At 36.9% G+C, this 23659-nt stretch overlaps 2 protein-coding genes across 4 annotated transcripts; both read left to right on the plus strand.

Annotated features, from left to right (window-relative positions):
* Positions 1 to 37: 37 nt before the first annotated feature.
* LOC118747870 (neurexin-4) lies at positions 38 to 22055 on the plus strand. 3 transcript variants are annotated; one of them, XM_036482064.1, is made up of 14 exons: positions 38 to 549; positions 3798 to 3914; positions 11375 to 11571; positions 16424 to 16565; positions 16646 to 17016; positions 17092 to 17899; positions 17964 to 18089; positions 18151 to 18354; positions 18426 to 19017; positions 19113 to 19450; positions 19512 to 19691; positions 19776 to 20120; positions 21236 to 21370; positions 21434 to 22055. In XM_036482064.1, exons 1-14 carry the CDS (start codon positions 468 to 470, stop codon positions 21622 to 21624), a joined length of 3828 nt encoding a protein of 1275 aa, XP_036337957.1. In that variant the 5' UTR covers positions 38 to 467; the 3' UTR covers positions 21625 to 22055. The 3 variants fall into 3 exon arrangements, with proteins under 3 accessions (XP_036337957.1, XP_036337958.1, XP_036337959.1); XM_036482065.1 differs by lacking the exon at positions 11375 to 11571 and adding an exon at positions 13022 to 13218; XM_036482066.1 differs by lacking the exons at positions 38 to 549; positions 11375 to 11571 and having other exon boundaries at positions 3833 to 3914.
* On the plus strand, positions 4541 to 6711 carry LOC118747874 (L-aminoadipate-semialdehyde dehydrogenase-phosphopantetheinyl transferase-like). The gene has a single exon (XM_036482069.1). It carries the CDS (start codon positions 5459 to 5461, stop codon positions 6338 to 6340), a length of 882 nt encoding a protein of 293 aa, XP_036337962.1. The 5' UTR covers positions 4541 to 5458; the 3' UTR covers positions 6341 to 6711.
* Positions 22056 to 23659: the final 1604 nt, after the last annotated feature.

A 23659-nucleotide genomic window follows, 5' to 3' on the forward strand; every position in this document is an offset into this window, starting at 1 on the left:
CAATTTTCGCAAAAATTTGTCAAAAGAGTTGGCAAAGTATTCTCATTCTCTTGATTTTAAATTCGATTCGACCGAGCAGCAAGGAGCAGCGATATTTTTCTGAAGCGGCGTGACGGTGGCTTTTTTTTAATTTAATACATTTCACTGGAAAATAAATCTTTGTATAAACAGTGATTTTTAAAAAGAAATAAGTGGACAATTTTTTTCCGGAATACTTTCCTGGTGTGTAAAACACCTGAAAGTCATCAGTGCGCGAGTGTTGTAAGAGGCGCTGGTGTACCTGGCTAGCGCTCCCTGTGGCAGTAGAAGCTCAAATTTGCTGCCAACCAGCCAAAATTTGTGTAGGCTGGATTATTTGAGTGGACACCAAACAAGTGCAATTATTTCTACATGCATTTACAAGTGTACTAATTGTGTTTTTAACTCATTTAATCAAAATACTTAATTTATATAGTACAAAAGCAAAAATGAATGCTTCTGAATTGACGACTGCGCTGCTGTGCTGTGGAATTTTTTTCATCAGCTTAACCATACGGAGTGCGTCTGCAGGTAATTAAAATGTCTATAATACAGATTATTAGAATAACTTAATTTATATTTTCAAAACATTTAAGGTATGTATTTTGCAATGAGAGCTCAGCTTTTGAAGTAAAAGAAAAAAGGTAACTATTAGCATACATTTTTTGGGTGTGACTCCACATATCGAGATCATAATGGCGATGTCTCATCATTCGTTGCTCTTGCTTTGGTTAATTGCAATTGATGGCTTTTTACGCTCACATCGCTTGTTGGTAACATTATTTCACGCTCATTTCAGCGTGATCTGTGATGAGAGCGTCTCAAAGCCGAGCTTGGCTACTTCAGCTTGTGATAGCCACGACCCAGCTTACGAAGCGTGTAGCCAAAACAGAGAGCGTAAAAGCAACACCAAAATCTAAGTCAACAATAGAAAATAGGCATCGATTTGGGAGCCGTGATAGCCGTTCTCAATTATTGTAGGTAGCCCCAGCCAGTTCCGATACCATTGGCTTATAGCGTCCATTCGCATGAAGTCAACGATCGTTGCATGATTCATTCTAATAGGTAGCTTAATAATTGACATACATATGTAAGTACGCATGTATTTATATACATATGTATGCACGAATGCACATATTTTATCATATTTAGATTTGAATTGCATTTGATATCACAGGGGCTATCTTACTGCATAAGTTTGTATTATATTCATCTTTTGCCAAGGACAAATCGACATGGCCGGCATTTTGTAACCTACTACAGCCGGAATTAGGTAATGCGCATGCGAAATATTTCGGTCAAAAGTTCATTAGCGTGTAAAACACGTGAGTTTTCTATAGCGGTGTGGACTATACATAAGTATATGTATGTATGTATGTATGTATGTATGTATGTATGCGCAAATATGTTGAAAAACACACTGCTATTATTCCAGATATGCGCCCATAAAACTAAATTTGCCTGTAGCTATTAATGTTGTTGATTAAACAACTGATTTGAACTCCAAGACAACACCAATCTGTTATACATACATACATTTATTGACAAAACAAAGAATACATATATGCACATTCGCATACATGCATATTATTATTTTATTCTTAGCTGCAAATGTAATACAGACATGTCTGAATGCGAATCCGTATGCTTGAAATCTAGAAGCTGTTAATTAAATTCACTTTCCACTTTTTCCAAAAATATTGTAGGACACATATACATAAGTATTTTTAGATCTAGATCTATTCGCGCTTTAATACCACATTCGAGAGTGCATTCCATTTGGTTTCGTTTGAGTACCACACACAAATTTTAAACACTTAATTATTTATTAGCCCACGACACACAAATATTTATCGTTGAAATACAAATGAGGCCAACTTCCGATACTACATAAAAAGAATAAAAAAGAAAAATTTGTAATTTTAACAAATTTTTTGTTGAATAAAATTTTAAGTTATATTATACGGCCGTTAAACGACAAAAGGCACTTCCCAGCAAACATTTGGAGTCATAAATGAGTCTTTAAGGAGTCCCATTTCGGAGCCTTTGTGCTCATTATGAGCTCATTTAAGAGTCCGAAATGAGGGTGTTTCCCTTCCTGCGAAGGTCGACCTATATGAGCTTAAATTCATACATCAAATGAGCCTCAATATGAGTCATATTGGACTCTTATTGGCCTCATATACGGCTCATTTTGGACTCTTTTTGAAGCTCTTAAATGACTCTTATTGGCCTCATAAATGCCTACTTTCGGAGCTCCTTGTATGCTGTTCTGTGACTCCTATTGGCTTTATTCTTCAACTCTCTTAATGAACTTACTTTAGAGCCATGTTAGCAAGGAATTCATTTCAAATACTGTTGGATATTTATATACAAACCTCTGCGCATACATATATACATATGTTCATATATTGCAGCATTCATGTAATAGCAGTTGCTGCAGCTAAATTTTGTTTATTTTTCCTTCCTAATTATTTTTTCATATCTGTATAAACAAGTTTAGATATAAATTTCTAGTCGTTATTGTTTTTATACTGGCACAAAGTGCTGGCTCATAACTTGGATCATATATGACTCCTAAAAGATTCATATAAGAGTAAAAAAATGTTTGTTTTTGAAACTCATATTTCTTACTTACCTAGGACTCCTTTCCGACTCATATATTCTGAGCGCTCAGAATATGTTTGCGGGGTTACGACACCTTGTAAACCACCTAAATTCATATACATATGTATGTTTTCAATGCTAATTATATTGAATACATATTCTGCCTTGTCCTGAGTTTCGCATATGTATGTTCAAAATTTGTAGACATTTTTAAGCGAAAATCACTGGCTTTACATTCGCTGTGTTTATCAAGGCATAAATGTCATCAATTGTTGCACTTTTTCTTTGTGTTGGGCGCACTTAAGTAGTGGTGCTTAGCCAGGATAAGGTTGCATGCAAGCAAAACAAATGAAATAGCATGCACAGACGATGGTGACGACGGAGGGCAAAATGTCTGAACTGCTCAAAAGGGGTGGCTTACTACGCTTATACCACATTTGGTTGGTTGTAGGCTTGTTGGCGTTGATTATTAATTGTATGTAACTATGTATGTACATACCTCCACTGTATATACAAAATTATACGAATATAAGAATTTAGCATGAGCAGGATAATATCTGGCATTGTGTATTTATAGACGCTTTTGTGTTGTACCTATAAAATTACATACCTACTCGCATATGTAATTATGTAAGTACAAAATACCCAACTGTAGAGCGTAAATCAAGTGGCACATTGCGCCAAGGAAGATTCCTTTTTGTATTGCGAAAAAATGTTGAGTGACGTTATTGTTTACTTATGCATGGACGTATGAAATGTTTACTTGTAGGTAAGCACTGACTTGTGCATTAATTGTAAGGGGAGGTGACTTGGTTAGGTGTAGCTGCATATTTTCAACAGAACTCGACATTTCTAAACAAAAGTGCTGCAGATATACATATGAGTATGAGTCCGAAAGTGCCCGAAAGTTTGTATTGAACTTTGCAGTAATTTTCATTACTTTTTTGAAATATGAGATAGAGTTTTTTTTGCACAAAACTAATTAATGAATTGCTTACCAGGGCTGGACAAGTGCCAAAAAGGAAAAATATCACAGCGCTTAAGTAGGTCATTGTAGACATGAAAATAAACAATTATATCTTTATAAGAAAAACTACGCGGTCTTCACAAACAAGCATAAGCATCCGAATTGTAATATATGTACATATTTTGATATTATTTTCTACTTTCAGATTCATATAGTGACTACTTCTCTGATTATGATTGCAATCAGCCACTTATGGAGCATGCCGTCCTGACGGCCACTTCATCATTGAACGATCGTGGACCCGAGAAGGCACGCCTTAACGGTAAGTGTTGATGAAAAATCGCATGCTGCTTTTCGAAATATTTATTTCTACCACTTAGTACACATTTATCAGATATCTCACCAGTTGTTGTGTCGATAAATAAATTCACGCAGAATCTTTAAAAAATTCCAATTATTTTGTGTATAAAATTTTGTAGTGTTGTACATACATATACATATAAGCAATGTATTTTTATGTATATGTATTTACAGTATAATCTGCCTATAAAGGACTTTAGGAGATAGAAACTTATAGTATAATAAAATATCTAACAATAGGCCGTTTTTTTACCCGTGTATGTATCTGCACTTAAAATTTGTATGGTATGAATAAATAGATAAATATGCGTGTAAAAAAACGCCCAATATTCAGCTGAATCAAACTTAAACAATCACCTGATTTCAGGGCAAACATCTCCCCTCACAGAGCTCAGGGCAGAGAATGTGCCTTTTTTGCCTTATAAGAGTGTAGTAACATTTTAAGAAACGAACACAACATTTTCTCAAATATTTGGACATATATTATAAAATCTTTAAGAATCCTCTGCTATAACGACAATTCAAAGTATAATATATATGTACATATGTAGGCACATCTCTCTCCTCTGCAATATCGACACAATTTCAAAATCATAAAATAAATCCCTTACTAATGTTAAGTTGCTCATTTTTCTAAGGAGAAAGTATAAGACATGGATTAGAGACATGAGAGAGTTTTTATTTTTTGAATTCTAGGTTTATATATAATGATTTTACAGTACCATAACATTGAACAATAAGTCGTCAATTTGCCTAAGTTTATTGAAGAGTTTTTGTGTGAAAGAAAAATAATTCATTTGTGTTTTATTTTGTGAATGGAACATACATTTCTTGTATTATTTTTTCTTTTGGCTAGTGATGGTTATTTCGAAAAAAAAAACACACTCATATGTATGTATGTAGATGTGTACTTTGTTTTGAGTGTGCGAATTGCCATGCTGAGAAGAGATCTATACTTTAACTTGATTTTGCTCAATGATTTGTTTAGTAATATTTTTCGATTATCATATGTATATATGTATCTACGTATTAGTACATGGTGATTTCACCATGGTATTAGTAAACGTTTTATTACATAATGGCTTAATTATACGAAGTTTAAAACTTAAAATTTTTTAATTTTAATCTTACTTTTGTACATACCTACGCTAGCGGAGCTTATTTTATGGAATACTTAATACCCTAAATTTCCCAAGCAAGATCAAACTGCATCAATCATTAATATTTTTCGACTGCAACCTAAAATTTTTAGCATTTATTTTTTATAGTGTATTTTCTCCCTTTCACGTTATGTTTACATTAATTTGCTTTTCAACAGTTGGTAGCGCTGCGTTGGTCTCTTCTCTCTTTTTATAAACCGCTCTTTCTTATTTTGTTTTGAACTTGTTTCAACACTTTGACAGTTCTGATTGAAATGAAGCTTTACAAAGTTACTTTTTTTCTTCTGAATAAATAAAAATAAACAAATTGTTACCAATTAAAAGTTGGTTTCCAATTATCACTGCAATGGCTCAGCACAAATGTACGCGCTGGGCCGTCGATTTGGCTAGCTGGTCACCAACACTACCGCAGTTGGCGCAGGCGGTCGCTGTCATCCAAGCTGAGGAACGTGACCGGCTGCAGAAGTTCTTTTACATTGATGATTTTCTTTCATCACTGGTGGGGCGTTTGTTGATGCGAAAATACGTCAGTGTCCAAAGTGGCATGGATTATAAAGAAGTGCAATTTGCACGCGATGTGCGTGGAAAACCTTATTGGACACAAGCCGGAAACGAATGCCCCAATCAAATGAGCTTCAATGTATCGCATCAGGGAAATTTTGTGTTGTTTGCGGGCGTTTCGATGGACACCAAACTGAAAGTAGGTGAACCCACATTTGGCGTTGGTGTTGATGTGATGAAAATTGAATATAGCGGTGGGAAGTCTCTTTCGGAATTCTTTCGTATAATGCAGCGCAAATTCTCGGACAGCGAATGGCGTTACATACGACGCCCACACCACAATGAGTTCGATCAAGTGCAAGCGTTTATGCGTCATTGGTGTTTAAAGGAGGCTTATGTCAAAGAACTTGGCGTTGGCATAACAATTGATTTACAAAAAATTAGCTTCAAAGTGGATAGTTCGCGAGAACTCAGTGTTGCGGAATCGCCGTTGACAGGCACAACTTTGCGTTGTAATGACATGCTTATGCATGACTGGCACTTTGAGGAACACTTGCTGCATCCAAAGTATTGTGCGGCTATCGCATTTAGAAATTGCAAGCCAGAGGAGGGGAAATTCGAGCTACTAAAAATGGATGAACTCTTGGTTGAGACGGAAAGCGCAACAAGCATCGACGTAGTGCAGTACTGTAGGAAGGCATTAAGAAAAGAACGAAGAAAGAGCTGAGGAGTTACATATGATTTGAGGCGAATTAATTTTAAGCAGAATTGGGAGGACAAATTCAAAAATATGTATAATTGTAGTATAAAATGTATATATATTTAATCCCAGCTGATAATTTAGGTAGGCATTCTTAAGTAACGCCATTCTCAGAGGCCTACCCAAGAAGGGCTGAAAAAAGTGCTTCCTTGCATGCCTTCTAGAAGGGCTTTTCCATTTACATTTTACGCGAATGCATAAATTTATATTATTTAGCATTACAAATGAATTTCAATAAACATTTTGAGTTGCAATAACACATGTTTGATATAATCCGCAAGCAAAACTACTTCAAAGATGTATGATTTTTATAAACTGAAGAAGCAACTTTAAAAGAACTCGCGCAAAAGCCCTTCTGAAGCATGTCCTATAAAAGCCCTTCTGGAAGGCCTCCCATGGGTAGCGAAAGAAGAAGCCCTTCTATTTGTGCCACTCCATACAAAAAAGAAAGGAGAAAGGACTGTAGAGAGGAAGGCCTTTCGGAAGGGCTTTTAACTCGTGAAATTATCTACTGGAATGTTTTTATACTGCTATTGCATCTTATGTTGATAAGATTAAAGTAAAATAATTTATTGCTTAACCTGGAGAAATCCCCTTTAGCAGAAAAAAACGAAACTATTTTGTTTGTTTAACTTGGTCGCATTTATTTCGATTTGTTTTCTAACAGATAGTTCTTATTGTATAAAGTTTGAATGATTTTGTTCATTACACAAAAATATGTATGTATGTTGGCGCTGCGCTTAAATTCTAACTCCTCCGCAACAACCCGCCTTTAGCGGCGCTATTTATCAATGAGCTAGCAATAAAAATATTGCGCAAACCGAAGCACTGCGGCAAAATTATTATGCGAACAATACATATGTGCGTATGTATGTATATATATGTATGCTCGTTTGTGTCATTTGTGCCCGACACATGTAGCAATGGGGTTTAGCTTAGCTGTTTTCTTATTTTTATTATAATTTACATATACATATGTATGTGAATAAAAGCTAAGATAGACATGACCTGGTAGCTAAAGAATAAAACTAGGTGATGCTAATATTTTTTATCTTCACCAAAAAAAAAAGAAAATTTGAATTTACGGCGGAAAACATTTTAAGACCTTTCGCGAATAATTTATTTGGCAGTCGTTTATTCATTTATAATTCAACTAAAAAAAATCTCTTATTCCAATATGCTTAATGCAGCAGAAAATCCCTAAAATGAATTTGTAAATTTCTACTGTGTAATGTAAAACCACAGGGGTTCAGAATTAAAAAGTTCGCACCTGCCGTTTTTTTTACCGACAGCTCGAGTGCTTTGTGGTTGGCAAGCGGTTCGAATCACTTCCAATGATCCTTAAACGCTTCAAGCAAACTAAAATAGTATTTTCGTTTTTTTTTTTTTTTTTTTGCAAATAAACCCTTCAATTGTTATTTTGTTTTTCAATTGTTTTTATATCCGTTACAACCACAGTGTCCCGTGTTGTATGCGCCTTTTTCTTTCGCTTTCCACTCAAATAATTGCAGCATAGCCGTTGTCCTTGTCGGTTGCCTTCACCCTTTTTCGTATGAAATTCTATCCATCCATTCATTCACAAATGCATCACCCTAATCGCACTGCAGCATACCCACTAAGTCCTTGTATTTGTCTCCCCTAGTTTGTGAGAAATTCACAGCATTTGAGTGCTCCTAACAAACAATGAAATGCCAGCAAGCATATTTGTTATGCCGCGTGACCATTTAGTTTTGGCACTCCCGTCATACCCAGAAAAGGCGAGATGCCGCTGTCAAAGGCGGACTCGCTCGCCCATTCATTTACTTATGTTTGTGTGTATGCTCACCGGATCTGTCGCCATAGTTCAATAGCAATTTCGTGTTCTTGTAAAGCGCATTGCAGCAATTTCAGTGATTTTATTTCCAAAAATTGCATTATCCCCTGTGCTGCCATAAGTTCGAGGGTAGTTCGCCCGTTTGGACGTCCCTTTTATGTTCAAAAAACATGCATACATACTTATGCATGTAGTACTTACCTACTATTTGTCTTGTTTTTGTTTTCTTTTGTAACCGATTTTTGGCGATTTCGATAATCATTTCAATTGCGTTTAGACTTTCGCTTTATTGCTTAGTAGCAATTTAATTATTTTAAATACCTTTCGACTCGTGTGCCTTGTTGATTTTTTTTGTTTAGTGTCACCTATTCAATTTAAAATTTATTGCCTGTCTACAAATGGCGCTACCATTCGGTCGATTTTGCTTTGACCTTTCCGCATGTATAGTTTCTTTTCCTATTTTAGCCATCCATTAACTCCCTCCCCCAAAAATCTTGCATTTGGTCTATGAGCTGCATTTCATATTGGTTATGCTTGCACGCCTGCAATCCTCATTAGCTTTGATCCTTTTACTATTCTTCCCAGTTAATTTAATGTTTTAGGGTTCACGTGCTTCTATTTGTACTAAACAATTGCCAAAACGTTTCTATTAATCAGAGGGTGTTTCGCTTACAAATCAATCGATACACTGGTTTGTTCTGGGTAAACAAGAGCTGGTAACTAATTGTGTATGACTGAGCTGAGTTGAGGGCAGGATCAAATTTATGGCTTTTATGATTCATATGTATGTAAGTGTGTATTCATTTAGCTATACATACATACACACATATCTAATTTACATCGTTCGGATTCGGGCTGTGATCGAGTCCAACCCCGGGACAAGAAACCTACTTCTGTTCCAACCGAACTACAGCTTGTCTAGATGCCACACACGCCAAGGATGAATCGCATAAATATCTACTCCGGCCATAAATCACACAAGGTGTGGACAATGCGGTATGTGGCCGATTGCTGCTTAACCCAAACGGCAAGCAAAGCTTACCCGTGGGCATGTGGGCAATCGGAAACTCCCTCTCTTATCACCTCTCCCAAACCTTATTCCCGTTCCAACTCCCGTGTGAGCACTAACCAGCCACCAACCAAGAGTTCTTGGTTTCTCCCACTATCGGCTCCATGTGGATAAGCCTCCAGACAAGGATAAGCCGCAATGCTATATGAGTCAACCCAACAGCGGCTTGAACAGCAAATAAAAGTTAAACAATATCTCATCCCCCGAATCAGGCCCAGCCTCACAAGGCACGCGAAAGTACTCCAACTGAACTGAACGCAATCCAAAGTAGGATCTACATAAGTCGGCATGACGGTATATTGATCGTTATATGGATATCACTCTGTTCTTGGAAAAAGCGGGAGATGTGACTTTACCTAAGGTATGAATAAGCTTTGGTCAACACTGAGGTTCATGCCAAACTCGACGAGGCGCGATAACAGAGTCTAAATTCCATTCGGATACGCGAGCTATTTCAGGCGGCAATTCACACTGCATTCTTCGGAGGATAATACCAAAACACCGCGCTTCTTATTTTCAGTTTAGTTGGCCATCGGGAAGGAAAAAGCCTAAAAAGTCAGTAATTCCTAAGGAATATGCTTGGTAATGCTGAATAAATTGGGTTCGGCGGATTCCGTAAAGTGCACAGTGTTTACAGAGAGAATCGTCTTAGTCGAAGACTTGTCACTCCACGTTGCCAGAAAACGTAGGCACCAATTATTTTAGTGGTTGGCATTCGACAGTAATATTTCGAGACCAAATTTTGGAACCAAGGGAAATTGAATAGGCGGTCCCACAAGGCACAAGGTGTCCTGTCTCCTCTTTTGTTGAGTTTTTTTTTTTATTTCAAAACTGTCCCAGCTGATCTTGTGCGCTGACTGACGATTGTTCCATTTTGGCGTCCGGTAATGACATTGATGGCCTCTCTCGCTGAACTGGTTTACAGCAAGCATATTTACCACCTGCACGATTGAGATCAGGTTGCAGCTGGTAATTCTCGTCGATCGCACGCAAATTCTGACCCGAAGATCCTAGAGTTCACTTTGGACAGCCTACTTTCTTTCTCTGCGCACACAAATGCAACTTATTGCCAACAAAGCACAAAACCGCAACAAAGTTTTCAAGTCGCTTGCCGGCAGCACCTGGGGCAAACACAAAGAAAAATTACTGGTCACATGCAAGGCAATCGGTCGTCCGCTTCTAAATTACGTTGTGCCAATATGATCACTGGGGACTAGTAGGATGTAGGGGATGAAGCTACAGACGTTCCAACCAGATAGCTACGGGATGTCTTCTGATGTTGCCAGGACTTCATTTGATCGGCTACTACTAGCAGACACTTACATACTAAAGGCAGAACTTCCGCCTAGGACATTCCACTCAACGACCACTGAATCCGACGCTGTATAGAGAAGCAATAAACTGTTTTCACCACATTCTCTAACTCTCATCTCATAAATGGCGTTCTAGTAGTTCAATCACCACAAATTGCAGAGAAAAAGCTTCAGCAGGCTGAACTCGTACTAACCTAGATTAGACTGCATATAACACTAATCACTTCTTCACGTGCCCTTTGGTCAGGCAACGTCGAAACAATACGCAGTGGGTAAACAACGTCATGTTCAATCGTTAAGTAACCACACTTGGTACTAAAATTTTGCTCCACCTCATTCATTCTTTTGTTTTTTGAGTACTTTGGGTTAGACTTTCCATTTTTTGCTTAAAAATCTAGTTTTAATGTGTAACTTTTTGTCAATTGCTCGTAAGTAGCGCGTAAGTAGATTAAATAAATATATGTACATATGTACTATGTATGATCCAGCTAGTGTAAAAAAAATGCATTTTGGAATCTTTATTTGCCATTAAAAATCCATTTTATTGTGTTTTTTGTAAGTAGCAATATTTTATTAAAATAGTATTCATCAAATAGTAATATACAGTTTTTTTTTAAATAAAAATATACAGTTTTCATATTAAGTATGTATTAATTTTTAATTCATTCGCTTTATTTATTTGGTAGTTAATTTATTTGGTTATATTTTTTCTTCTATTTCTATTTTATTTTTTTCCAATATTAAACCTCCATTACATCCCTACACTTGCAACAAATGCAAATACATACTCACCACAATTTACATAGCCGGTACTTCTTGGTCCGCTAAAAATTCCGATTTTGATCAGCGACTTATCATCGATTTGGGTTATGTAAGAAATGTGACACACATCGCGCTGCAAGGACGACCGCACAGCGATGAATTTGTCACTGAGTATACCATTAGTTATGGCATAACAGACCTGGAATTCGCCGATTACAAAGAACCAGGTGGCAACATAAAGGTAAGCCCCAGTTAATAGCTCACCCCAAAATAATGAAAGGTTAGAAAACGCAGAGCAAAAAATTTAACAAACACTAGACCAAAAAAAAAAAAAAAATGCGAAAACCAAAATGGCATACCCACAGTGTTTTTAAGCAAGCCAAGCTAAAAAGGGCATATTTGTACAGCTAAAAAACTAAAAAAATAACATACGTCAAGTAATGCTAATTGGGTTCGTGAAAAAATTTGACATATGCCACCCTCTACACATAAATATGCACATACATACAGTGGCGGATTTATCGTACAGGCAACATAGGCTGAAGCCTAGGGCGGCAGAATTAAGGGGCGGCAAAATTTAAGACAGCTAAATTAAAGAAAAAAATTTATTTGGATTCAGCTGCACTTGAAATTGTGTTTGTGTCTGTAAAATATTATTAATGATTCATCTCATTCAATACAATTCAAAATTAGAATTACGCTGCGAATTTTTCCTTAGTATAGCTGACTATAGAGTCAGATTTGTTTCTATCTATCGATTGTGAAGATATTATCCGCGAATTCGCAGCTGAAAAATCAAGACGTAAAGAACTGTGAAAAAGAAGTGTTTGAAAGAGGGTTTTTGTTGAATACCTTATCCATGCTGATGTCGAATTTGTTAATTCCGTTATGTATTTCATTATTAACGAACTATATTGTAATAAAGCACTGACAATAACAATCATATTTGATATATATATATATTTTTTTTTTTCGTGAAAAAAGGGCGGCAAGTTATGAATTGCCTAGGGGCGGCAAATATTTAAATCCGCCACTGCATCCATACATACGTACAATACGTATTTGAGGGGCGGCATAAAACTATTTACAGTGATTTACTATAGAGTGGTGATTTAGTGCACTAACAACGACTTACCGCCTCCTTTCACATCCTCTTTTCCCGTTAAGTATTATTGCGCTAATCTGTAGTTGAGCTTCTAATGCGCTTATTTCACTTGCTTTATATTTGCTGCACTAAAAAATGTTGAATAGCTTTTTGCTTTTGCATTATTTAGCTGCTAAATTTTCGTAATTTTACTAAGCAACTGTATTACGTTAATTTTTTTATTACTTATTTTTTATTTTTGCTATTTAAAAATTCTATTTTAATTTAATTTAAAACATGGTGCGAGTGTGTTGGTGCTGGAAATATAAATTAATCTTTAAAACTTAATGGCCCGTAGTCATAGTCAAAATAAAGTCGACTTTAAAGTTAGTTGCAGCTTTTTGACATAATTTTCAATGGGATATCTGTCAAAAAAGCTGCAACTAACTTTAAAGTCGACTTTATTTTGACTATGACTACGGGCCAATTACTTGACTGTTTATACTACACTAATTGTAACACACTTTTTTAATTTTTCCTACAATTATTAAAATAAAAAAAATCCCTATAAAAATGCGTAAATAACCAATAACACTCTAACATAAAGGCGACTCCGCTTGGACACCGGTCGAGAATACTTACAATCACTTTCTAACACTCGATTTGGGTGATACACGTAAAACGCGCAAAATCGCCACAATGGGCCGAAAGCACACACAAGAATTCGTAACCGAGTATATTGTTCAGTATTCGGACGATGGCGAATACTGGCGTTCGTATGTGAATCCATCGAATGAGGCGCAGGTAAAGTACGAGTAACCTACATAAGTACATATGTATATAGATGTAGGAGAGTAGAAGATTTCAAATTACTGTATTGTGTTGTTCATTTCGTCCAGTTGTTGTCTTGCATTTATTTATGTTTTGTCTGAGTTTTGAAATTGTTTTTAGTCCAGTTAGGCAATTTTATTTTTTTGTAGTTCTTTCTTAACGTTTAAGTCTTCAACAAGCTACACACTATTTGCCGCAAGTCTTTGTAAAAAAACTACTGGGGTCACTATCAACATCGTGTCGGAAAGCCAGACGGCTTTAAGAGCTTTGGGCCCGTGCAAAACGGTGTCAAGGGGCTAGTAAACAGTTGCACAACTCTACCAGGTGTAGCAACAAACGAGCTGCTGCTACGCCAGCGAAAGACGCAGTCCAACAGAGCCTGCATCATTCTCAATTTTTCTGTGGTCCATACAACCGAGGGATATACGACAGAAGGAGATGGACTACCTCTCGTGAAGTCTCTGAGCAACTTTTTATACCTTCTTGGTTATAAGAACTCTCATATTTGATTGCCCAAGTATAAAGAGTATATGAGCACGAATATCGCGTTCATCCAGGATCTAAAAAGTGCTTAACTTTATAAATATGTAGTATATGTATGTATGTAGCTTAAGGTTAAAGGCACGTCTTAAAGGTTAGCACTAGCATTGTGCCTAATATTATAAATGTATGACAGTACTCGGTAAGCAGTCTCCAGCCACTAATATATTAAATGAAATGAAAATAATATTTTTTCTTGGGTAGTGTTTAGTTATTTGCCCACTGTTTTTGGATTAGTGGGCGGAGGAGGTTGGGGCGTGGCTCTTGATATCCTACCCACTAGAAAGAGTACAGTTCAAACTTTGTGTAAAAAGTCACACCTGGCTCCTTGAAACCTTTCACCGACCCATGGGAAACCATTGGAAAATGGTCTTAAATTTGCATTTTGACACCGGAAATATAAACTCGCTAAACAATATTTTTGTGCAGAACACCTTTCCGTGTAGCAGTTGTTGTTGTTGTAGCAGCATACAAATTCCCCAAAGAGTGTTGCTGGAGTGACAGTCCTTGGCCAGATATAAATCTGGGTCGTTCCGGTTACGTAGACCCGACTGTCGTGGGAACGGTCCGTGTAGCAGTCTTTGGCCGTGCTTAGAAAAAAATAACCCTAAACATTAAAAAAATATGTACATAAACAAAAAGAAAAAGTATCCGCTGCCCAAGGACTCGATTCACAAAAAGAGTCACTAATACATACATGTGTCCAAATGGGACAGAATGTACCTAAAAAATTTATATCATTTGTTTGTAGTTTTTATATTAATTTTAAAATCATGGTTACAAAAGATGGATGTACTTTTTTCGTAAAGAAATGGGCTTATATCTTGATTTTTAGGACTTGTAGGAATCATTTTGAAGATTTATCAGATTTGAAGAAAATTGGTAAAAAGATAAAAATTTGCTTGCATAGTTTACTTTTCATTCGGCTTTTTTTTTTAGAACTATACGAAAAATCTGCAAGTTTCTCAGATTCTCTTGAAAAGGTGCAGCCAAGGCGAATTCTTATAAGATGGTGTTGGTAGAACAGCTGCTTTAATTCGCCTTGGTACACATATGTCAAAACTCCCTTATGAGTGGTGCGAAAGTAAGCGAAGAATAGCTGAAATTTGACATTTGTGTATCGAAAGCGAAAACAAATTACACGTTAGTTTTTGTTTTTGTACTACCGCTACCATCTTATATGAAATCGCCTTGGGTGCAGCAAGTTTTACGTCCGTTCGTGTCAAGGGAAATTAATAGAATTCTCGTAAATTAAATATAATTCCAGAAACACAGTATATGCGAAATTTTTAGGAATGTATGCACGAATAAAATCAATCGAAAAAACTGCTATCAGCCATAGCCGAGGCCCAGCGTCGTATAATCTATTCGAGTTTCCAATTCGAATAATTTGTAGCACTCAGTCGTCTTTTGTCTAAAAAGCAGATAATTGCCGCCTAATCTTTTCTGGGATTCTATTACTCAAATTCTTCGAAGGCCACCTTTATTCAACCCAGATTTTTCGAAACAGTCCGGTTTCATGGGAATTTGATGATATCAGTTGTTACTTCAATTGGACCGGAAATGGTGTCCATTGGCGCATATCACTCATTCAAAATGAATGTAAACTATGTAAATATCATTAAGTACTCATCCTAAAAAGGGAGTATTTTGTAGTTACTGTTCATTGTGATATTGAATCCAGGTGTTGAGGCCTTGGCCATCAAGAGCAGAAGTTGAGGCATAAATCGAAAACCATTAACTTACCGTTATCGTTAACAATACAAGTGTCATTACGATCACTAAAGAAAAACAAGCGAAAGCACAAGCAATACATGAAAGAGGATTATCGTGGCAACTGGCATTGCCACTTTCATTACCATTACCAATACCAATACTACGACCATTATCATTGCCATTACCATTACAATTGACATTACCAGTGGCATTATATGGTCACTGCAATTTTCATTACCATTACCATTACCAATACTACTACCATTATCATTGCCACTAAAATTATCATTGCCGTTACCATTACCATTATCATCGAAGTTAACATTGTAATGACCATTTCAATTGAAATTGTCATTGTCTTGCCACCGCCATTACCATTGCCATTACCTCAACAATTACTATTACTATTGCCATTACCATCATCAATAACAAGTATAATTGTCATTACCAATGCCAGCACCATTACCATTTCAAGTACCGTTACCAATATCATTGCCCTTACCATTGTCATTACCATCCCAAACATCTTTACCATTACTTAAAAAAAAGGAAAGCTAATTAAAATTTTTTTACGGAACCCGGAGATCTTATACATATGTATGTTTGTATGTTTATAAACAAAATGAATAAGTGTGGTGAAAATAAATCATTTAGGCAACCTGGTTTTGGTTTTTATATGTAATTTTTGAGAACCTCTTAACAATATTTTTGCTTTTAGAGTTATTTTCTTGTATTGCACCTTTACATTTGCATACCGCTTAGCATACTGCCGGTGAAAAGTAGATATCGCCTCACAACAGACTCACTGCATGTTCCTCCTTTACACTCACTTTGGTTTTGGTTTTGGTTTTAAATGTTGCACGAACTGCAAATTCGCCACAACTAATAAACACAAAAAAAAACTTGTAAAATACTTCTACAGATGTTCAAGGGCAATTCCGATGGCAATTCCATACACTATAATGTTTTCGAGGTGCCTATCATTGCTCAATGGGTGCGCATCAATCCAACACGCTGGCACGATCGGATCTCGATGCGTGTTGAACTCTATGGCTGCGATTATGGTGAGTTGTAGCACAATTTTTTATTTTTTATTTTATTTTTTCAAGGAAAAAACTCTAATACTTTTCTATTCTCCTTCTAGTCGCTGAAAATTTATACTTCAATGGCACCGGTTTGGTCACTTATGATCTGCAATATGAGCCGGTTGCTTCCACACGCGAGTCAATACGTTTCCGCTTCAAAACCGCATTCGCCAATGGCGTGCTCATGTATTCACGCGGCACACAGGGCGACTATTTCGCCTTGCAATTGAAGGATAATAAAATGATATTGAATTTGGATTTGGGCAGCAGTTTGATGACTTCGCTTTCGGTTGGCAGTTTGTTGGATGATAATGTTTGGCATGATGTGGTGATATCACGCAATCGACGCGATATCATCTTCTCTGTGGATCGTGTTATTGTGCGTGGGCGCATTAAGGGCGAGTTTACGCGGCTGAATTTGAATCGTGCGGTATGTGGTGAAAGTGATAACTAATTTATTCCTCAAAAAGCTAGTAATTTCATCAAATGGCTCTTCACTTTTTAGCTGTACTTAGGTGGCGTACCCAATGTCCAGGAAGGTATTATGGTGACGCAGAATTTCACTGGCTGCATGGAGAACTTGTTCATCAACTCTACAAATTTCGTGCGTGCGATGAAGGATAGCTTCGAGTATGGTGATGCATATCGCTATACCAAATACCACACCGTTTATGCCTGCCCATCGCCACCTATTTACCCAGTCACTTTCACCACGCGCGCCTCCTATGTGCGCATAAAAGGCTATGAGGGACAAAACTCAATGAATGTCTCTTTCTACTTCCGCACGTACGAGGACAGGGGTGTAATGCTGCATCATGAGTTTGCCTCAGGTGGCTACATCCGCGTATTTTTGGAATATGGAAAAGTAAAACTGGATATGAAACTTGCCGATAAGCCACGCATTATACTGGACAATTATGATGAACAGTTCAACGATGGAAAATGGCATTCGTTCGTATTGACAATTGCGCGCAATCGCTTGGTGCTCGATATCGATCAACGTCCCATGACGACCACGAAGAATATACAAATCTCCACCGGAAAAGTTTACTACATCGCGGGCGGTGTAGATAAAAATGGCTTCGTGGGTTGCATGCGTCTGATATTGGTTGATGGAAATTACAAATTACCAAAGGATTGGGTGCAAGGGGAAGAGGTGTGTTGTGGCGATGAGGTGGTAGTGGATGCCTGTCAAATGATTGATCGTTGCAATCCAAATCCATGCCAACATAGTGGTGTTTGCCACCAGAATTCAATGGAATTCTTCTGTGATTGTGCCAGTACAGGCTATGCGGGCGCAGTTTGTCATACTTGTGAGTTTTATAATCGGGCGTAATTTGAAAGAAAGTTTAAAAAAATGTTCTTCTACTCTTGCAGCGAATAATCCTTTGTCATGCCAAGCTTACAAGAACGTTGGTCATGTGCACCAGCGCGTCAATTTGAAAATCGATGTTGATGGCAGTGGGCCATTGGAACCGTTCCCTGTTACTTGCGAATTCTATTGTAAGTATTGACTTGAAATGATGTGTGCTTTACTTTAATTTTAAACTATTTCTGCCCGCAGCTGATGGACGCGTTATAACAACACTCAGTCACAGCCAAGAGCATACAACAACTGTGGATGGCTTCCAGGAGCCTGGCTCATTCGAACAAAATATCATCTATGATGCAAATATGCTACAAATTGAAGCTTTGCTCAATCGTTCACACACATGCTGGCAGCGATTGAGTTACTCCTGCCGTTCGTCGCGCCTCTTCAATTCACCTTGTGAGCCTTTCTTTTTCATTGTGGAAATTATTCCTATATAAAACACGCCTTTTTTCTTTTGATTACTGCAGCTGAAGCTGGTAATTTCCGTCCATTCTCCTGGTGGGTATCGCGTCACAATCAACCGATGGACTACTGGGCTGGCGCATTGCCTGGCTCCCGTAAATGTGAATGTGGCATACTCGGCAAGTGTCACGACCCAACAAAGTGGTGCAATTGCGATTCTAATAGTCTTGAGTGGACTGAGGATGGTGGCGATATACGCGAGAAGGAGCACTTGCCAGTACGTGCAGTGAAGTTCGGTGATACTGGCACGCCGCTTGATGAGAAACAGGGACGTTACACCCTGGGTCCGCTGCGTTGTGAGGGTGATGACCTCTTCACCAACGTTGTGACATTCCGCATTGCAGATGCCACCATCAACTTGCCGCCGTTCGATATGGGCCATTCCGGTGATATATATTTGGAATTCAGGACGACGCAAGAGAATGCTGTACTCTTCCACGCGACTGGACCGACCGATTATATAAAATTGAGTATAAATGGCGGCAATAAGTTGCAGTTCCAATATCAAGCAGGCAGCGGGCCACTTGGCGTGAATGTTGGCACAAGCTATCACTTAAATGACAATGAGTGGCACACTGTGAGTGTGGAACGCAATCGGTGAGTTGATATTTGCCAAGTTGGTTCCATTTAGTGTGCTTACTAATCAATTTTATTTCTGCCAAAAAAAAAATAAACATAAATAAAATGAACAGCAAGGAAGCGCGTCTCGTTGTTGATGGTTCCATCAAAGCGGAGGTACGTGAGCCGCCAGGTCCCGTACGCGCCTTGCATCTCACCTCAGATTTAGTTATTGGCGCCACCACCGAGTATCGTGACGGCTATGTGGGCTGCATACGTGCCTTATTACTCAATGGAAAAATGGTAGATCTGAAGCAATATGCGCTGCGTGGTCTGTATGGCGTGAGCGCCGATTGTGTGGGCCGCTGCGAGTCCAGTCCATGTCTGAACAATGGTACATGCATAGAACGCTATGATGGCTACTCGTGCGATTGCCGTTGGAGTGCATTTAAGGGACCTATTTGTGCAGATGGTAAGCTTTTTAGTTTTGACACTCATTACATATCTTTTCTGATTAACCCTTGCACTTTCAGAAATTGGCGTTAACTTGCGCACTAGCTCCATCATTCGCTACGAGTTCGAGGGCTCTTTCCGTTCGACAATTGCAGAAAATATACGCGTTGGCTTCACAACTACCATACCCAAAGGTTTCTTACTCGGTTTCTCCTCGAATCTGACAGGCGAATATTTGACCATTCAAATATCGAACTCAGGTGGGTGTATCGGTTTTACTGAACCAAAATATATTTTTGTTTTTATTGATTTTCGCATGCTAAACACAGACTATTCCTTTGCAGGTCATTTGCGTTGTGTATTCGATTTTGGTTTTGAGCGGCAGGAAATTATATTCCCCAAAAAACATTTCGGCTTGGGACAATACCACGATGTGCGCTTCTCGCGTAAAAACAGCGGCTCGACAGTCGTCCTTACGGTGGACAATTACGAGCCAGTCGAGTACAACTTCGACATAAAAGCGAGTGCGGATGCACAATTCAATAATATACAATATATGTACATCGGTAAAAATGAATCGATGACAGATGGTTTCGTCGGTTGTGTGTCACGAGTGCAGTTCGATGATATTTATCCATTGAAATTGATGTTCCAACAGAATCCGCCAGCAAATGTGAAATCATTAGGAAGTAAGTGATCTATTTGAAGTAAATTTTCTTTGTCGGCAGAGGGGAATTAAAAAATCGTCACTAAAATAAAGTTACCCCCTACCGTGTAGTTCAATTCATATAATTTAAAACCAAAAACATTTCCAGTAGCATAGTCATTTAATCGGAATGTAGTATCAAATTTTTTCAGTATAACACACACAATTTTTTTCTATGCTTATGTATTCGAAAATATAGGCCCCTATTATGAGTTGCATTCGATTTTCGACTGTGGTCGAAAGTGCTGAGCGAACGAATTTTCGTTTGGTATTATGGCGCTCATTCGATGAAGAATAGCGCTATTGTGAATTTCGCTCGTTTAGGTTGTTCACAATAGTATATTTTTCACCGCTGAGAAGCTTTGTTTACAAATCGAGCAAACTAAATAGTGTACTTATACATATTTATGCAAATTTGTTCTAATTAAAATGAAGTAAAAAAGAAAGCAATTTTATAAAAACGTGGTAAAATGAGTACAACGAGTTCTGGTTCAACGATTCGTCAGAGGATGAGAGCTTAGTAAACTGGCCAGGAGTAGCAAATGCTCTCTTAAACATTTAAGTTTATTAGTCTTTCGAATATATTTTTATATACAATATATTTAAGAAATTTGTCTACCGATTCATTAAAAAGTTCCGACCATCTAAAGAGGCGTTTGTGAGCCAAATCTATTTAAAATATTTTAAAACTATCAACAGCGCTACGATTTTGTTCTCAGAGATCGTGCCAACAGAGCATTGGGATTTTCTTTCACAAGTAAAACCAGCCTTTCGAGCTTGTGTTTAGTTTTCACGATGTTAGAACTGCATGAAATTAATAAAAATTGTTTAAAATTAGTGTCTAGCCGCCAAAATGTAAGAAAACATATACAAAATCATACATTTTTCACAATTTTCTAACACTTCGCTACACCATCGAAAGCAAAATTCTGTTCGACAGAAAATTCGATACTCAACGAAAATTTCGACACGCTTGCATAGCTCATAATACGAATTTCACTTTCGATCTTCGATCTTCGATAGCCAGCGAAGATCGAAAATCGAATGCAGCTCATAATAAGGGCCATAGTTTATTGTATAATTTCTTTTATTACATAGCTCAATTGACCGAAGACTTTTGCGGCGTGGAGCCGGTCACACATCCGCCCATCGAAGATGAAACTCGCCCTCCACCGCTGGTCGACGAAGATAAATTGCGCAAGGCATATGGTGGTTTTTCCATTATACTTGGTTGTAAGTTACGTCGTAATAGCATTTTGAAAACACTATTTACCGGAAATTCTTTCTTTGTTTTAGTTATATTGGCTATACTACTTTTGCTACTGTTGCTTATGCTATTCCTGATTGGCCGCTACGTGCACCGTCATAAAGGTGACTACCTAACGCATGAAGACGAAGGCGCCGTCAATGCTGACGATCCCGATGAAGCAGTGTTGCATTCAAGAACTGGTCATCAAGTTACAAAGCGAAAAGAATGGTTCATATAGTTCGGTATGCAGCATGCAGGCAATTGGAGCGCATAGTCATCATCGCAAAAGCTATAGCTCTCTATACAGTCTGCTGCAACTTTACATTTTAGCAACTACAACGCTCGCATGCGTACGCACCCACACACATACACACACGAATAAGAAGTTGTTGAATTCTTTTAAAATCACAAATCGAAGTAGAGTATCGTAAAATATTATATATATATTTTACATACATATTTACAAATACATATATTGATTGTATTAAGCATTACGCGGATGAGGACGACGTGGACATTGGAAAAAAAAAACGAGAAAAATTAAGGGGGAAACGCAAACGAAACTGAAAACGAACAAAGAAGCGCTGACATTTTTTAAAATTAAAATCGCATTAGAAGAAACTATGAAAGGAATTGTGAAGCGAAACTTTTAAAGGATGAAAAAAAAAACAAAATCAAAAGCTGGCAAACAGTTTAAATTGTCGAGATTTTTTCAAGAGCGTTATAGGACACACTGCCAATTTCGATATATGTAAGTAGGCACCAACCAGTTGGAAGCGGTATAATATGTGAAATAATCTTCGAAGTAAGAAGGTATTCCTAAAAAGTCAAAAGTGTTCTTATCTACACAAATGCGAAAAAAATGATAATCACTACTAAAGTAGATCCACTAGCTTTTCCTTCCAACTGGCCATTTAGTAATGTTTTCGCTGCGTTTTTGTGCTGCGTACTTTCTTCAAGAGTGCTTTTTTGTTTAATTCTAATTTGATTTAGTTTGACGCTTAGGTTTTTTATGTTTTCATTGCGTATTTCTCTTATTTTCAAAACCATATTTAGGTTTGTATTTGATAAAAAAAAAAAACACTGTAATAGGCAACTCTCAAGCGCAAATGTATACCGTCCATTTTTTTGTACCTTTAAGTTTTTTATACATATTTTTTTTTTGTCTTAAGTCGCACTCAAAAGTAAGTGTAGGTAATAAAAAAAGAAAAATAAAAATTTTAACTCCCTACAATTCTGATGTAATGTCCATGATTTTTTTATTCGTCTTATCTTTGTATATAAATGTTTTTGTGCTTTAAATAAGAAATTTAATTTCACAACCTTTTTAGGAGAAAAAAAAACATTGCGCTCTTCTTTTCTACGACCTTTAAAATTCGCTGACACGTCTTTTACAGCGGCAATTTTTAAAACTTATCGAACATGCATTTGATTTAATTTGTTTTAGTACCGGTACATTCCATTAAATCATAAACTAGTTTTTCATTGACATGAGTTATAAGTATGCATACATACATACTAAAAAAAAGAATAATGATACTTTATTTGGGAAAAAATAGGTTATGAATATTTTTTCAAATATTTTTAAAACGTATGATATTTTTTAAATTTAAGCAAATATGTATGTATCTGTATTTGAGTTCGACTTTGAAAAATTAACACATACATAGGTGATGTACACATATGTACATATAAAAATTAAATGAAAAAAATTTGTAAAAATTATAAAAATCATTAACTGAACGGTCCATAAAAATGTGCAAATTTGATTGAAAATTATTTAGAAAATCAATTAAATTATCGATTCAATTGTGCACTTGACTAGATCGCCTAGATTTGTGCATCGAAATTTCTAAGAATTTGCGTAAATTATGTATGCAACTTACACTCATACATACATACAACACTAATTGTGTGTCGATAATAATTTTTTGTAACAGTTAGGAACTATTTAAAAGAAAAAGTAATTATAGATTTAAATTACACACACAGAATTGTACTACGAAACAGCAACAAATAAAAATAAAATATTACCTACAGTGTCACATTTAGAGTATGAATATTTTAGAATAAGCAATTATTTTAATAAATTTTAATTAATACACACACAAAAAAAAATCGAGTTTTGCTTCTCCTTATTCGTTAAAAAAAATTATTATCCCGACTAGTTGGAACGCTTACGATTTGGCGCTGGGTAGGTTCTTGCAACATGGCGGTTTTTAAAAAAAGTTTATGTCACGAAGATTGTCCAATTATATTATTATGGGGGTAGT

This window comes from Rhagoletis pomonella, unplaced genomic scaffold (assembly GCF_013731165.1).
Source record: "Rhagoletis pomonella isolate Grant_MI unplaced genomic scaffold, Rhpom_1.0 Rhpom_scaffold_00012, whole genome shotgun sequence".
NCBI lineage: Eukaryota > Metazoa > Arthropoda > Insecta > Diptera > Tephritidae > Rhagoletis > Rhagoletis pomonella.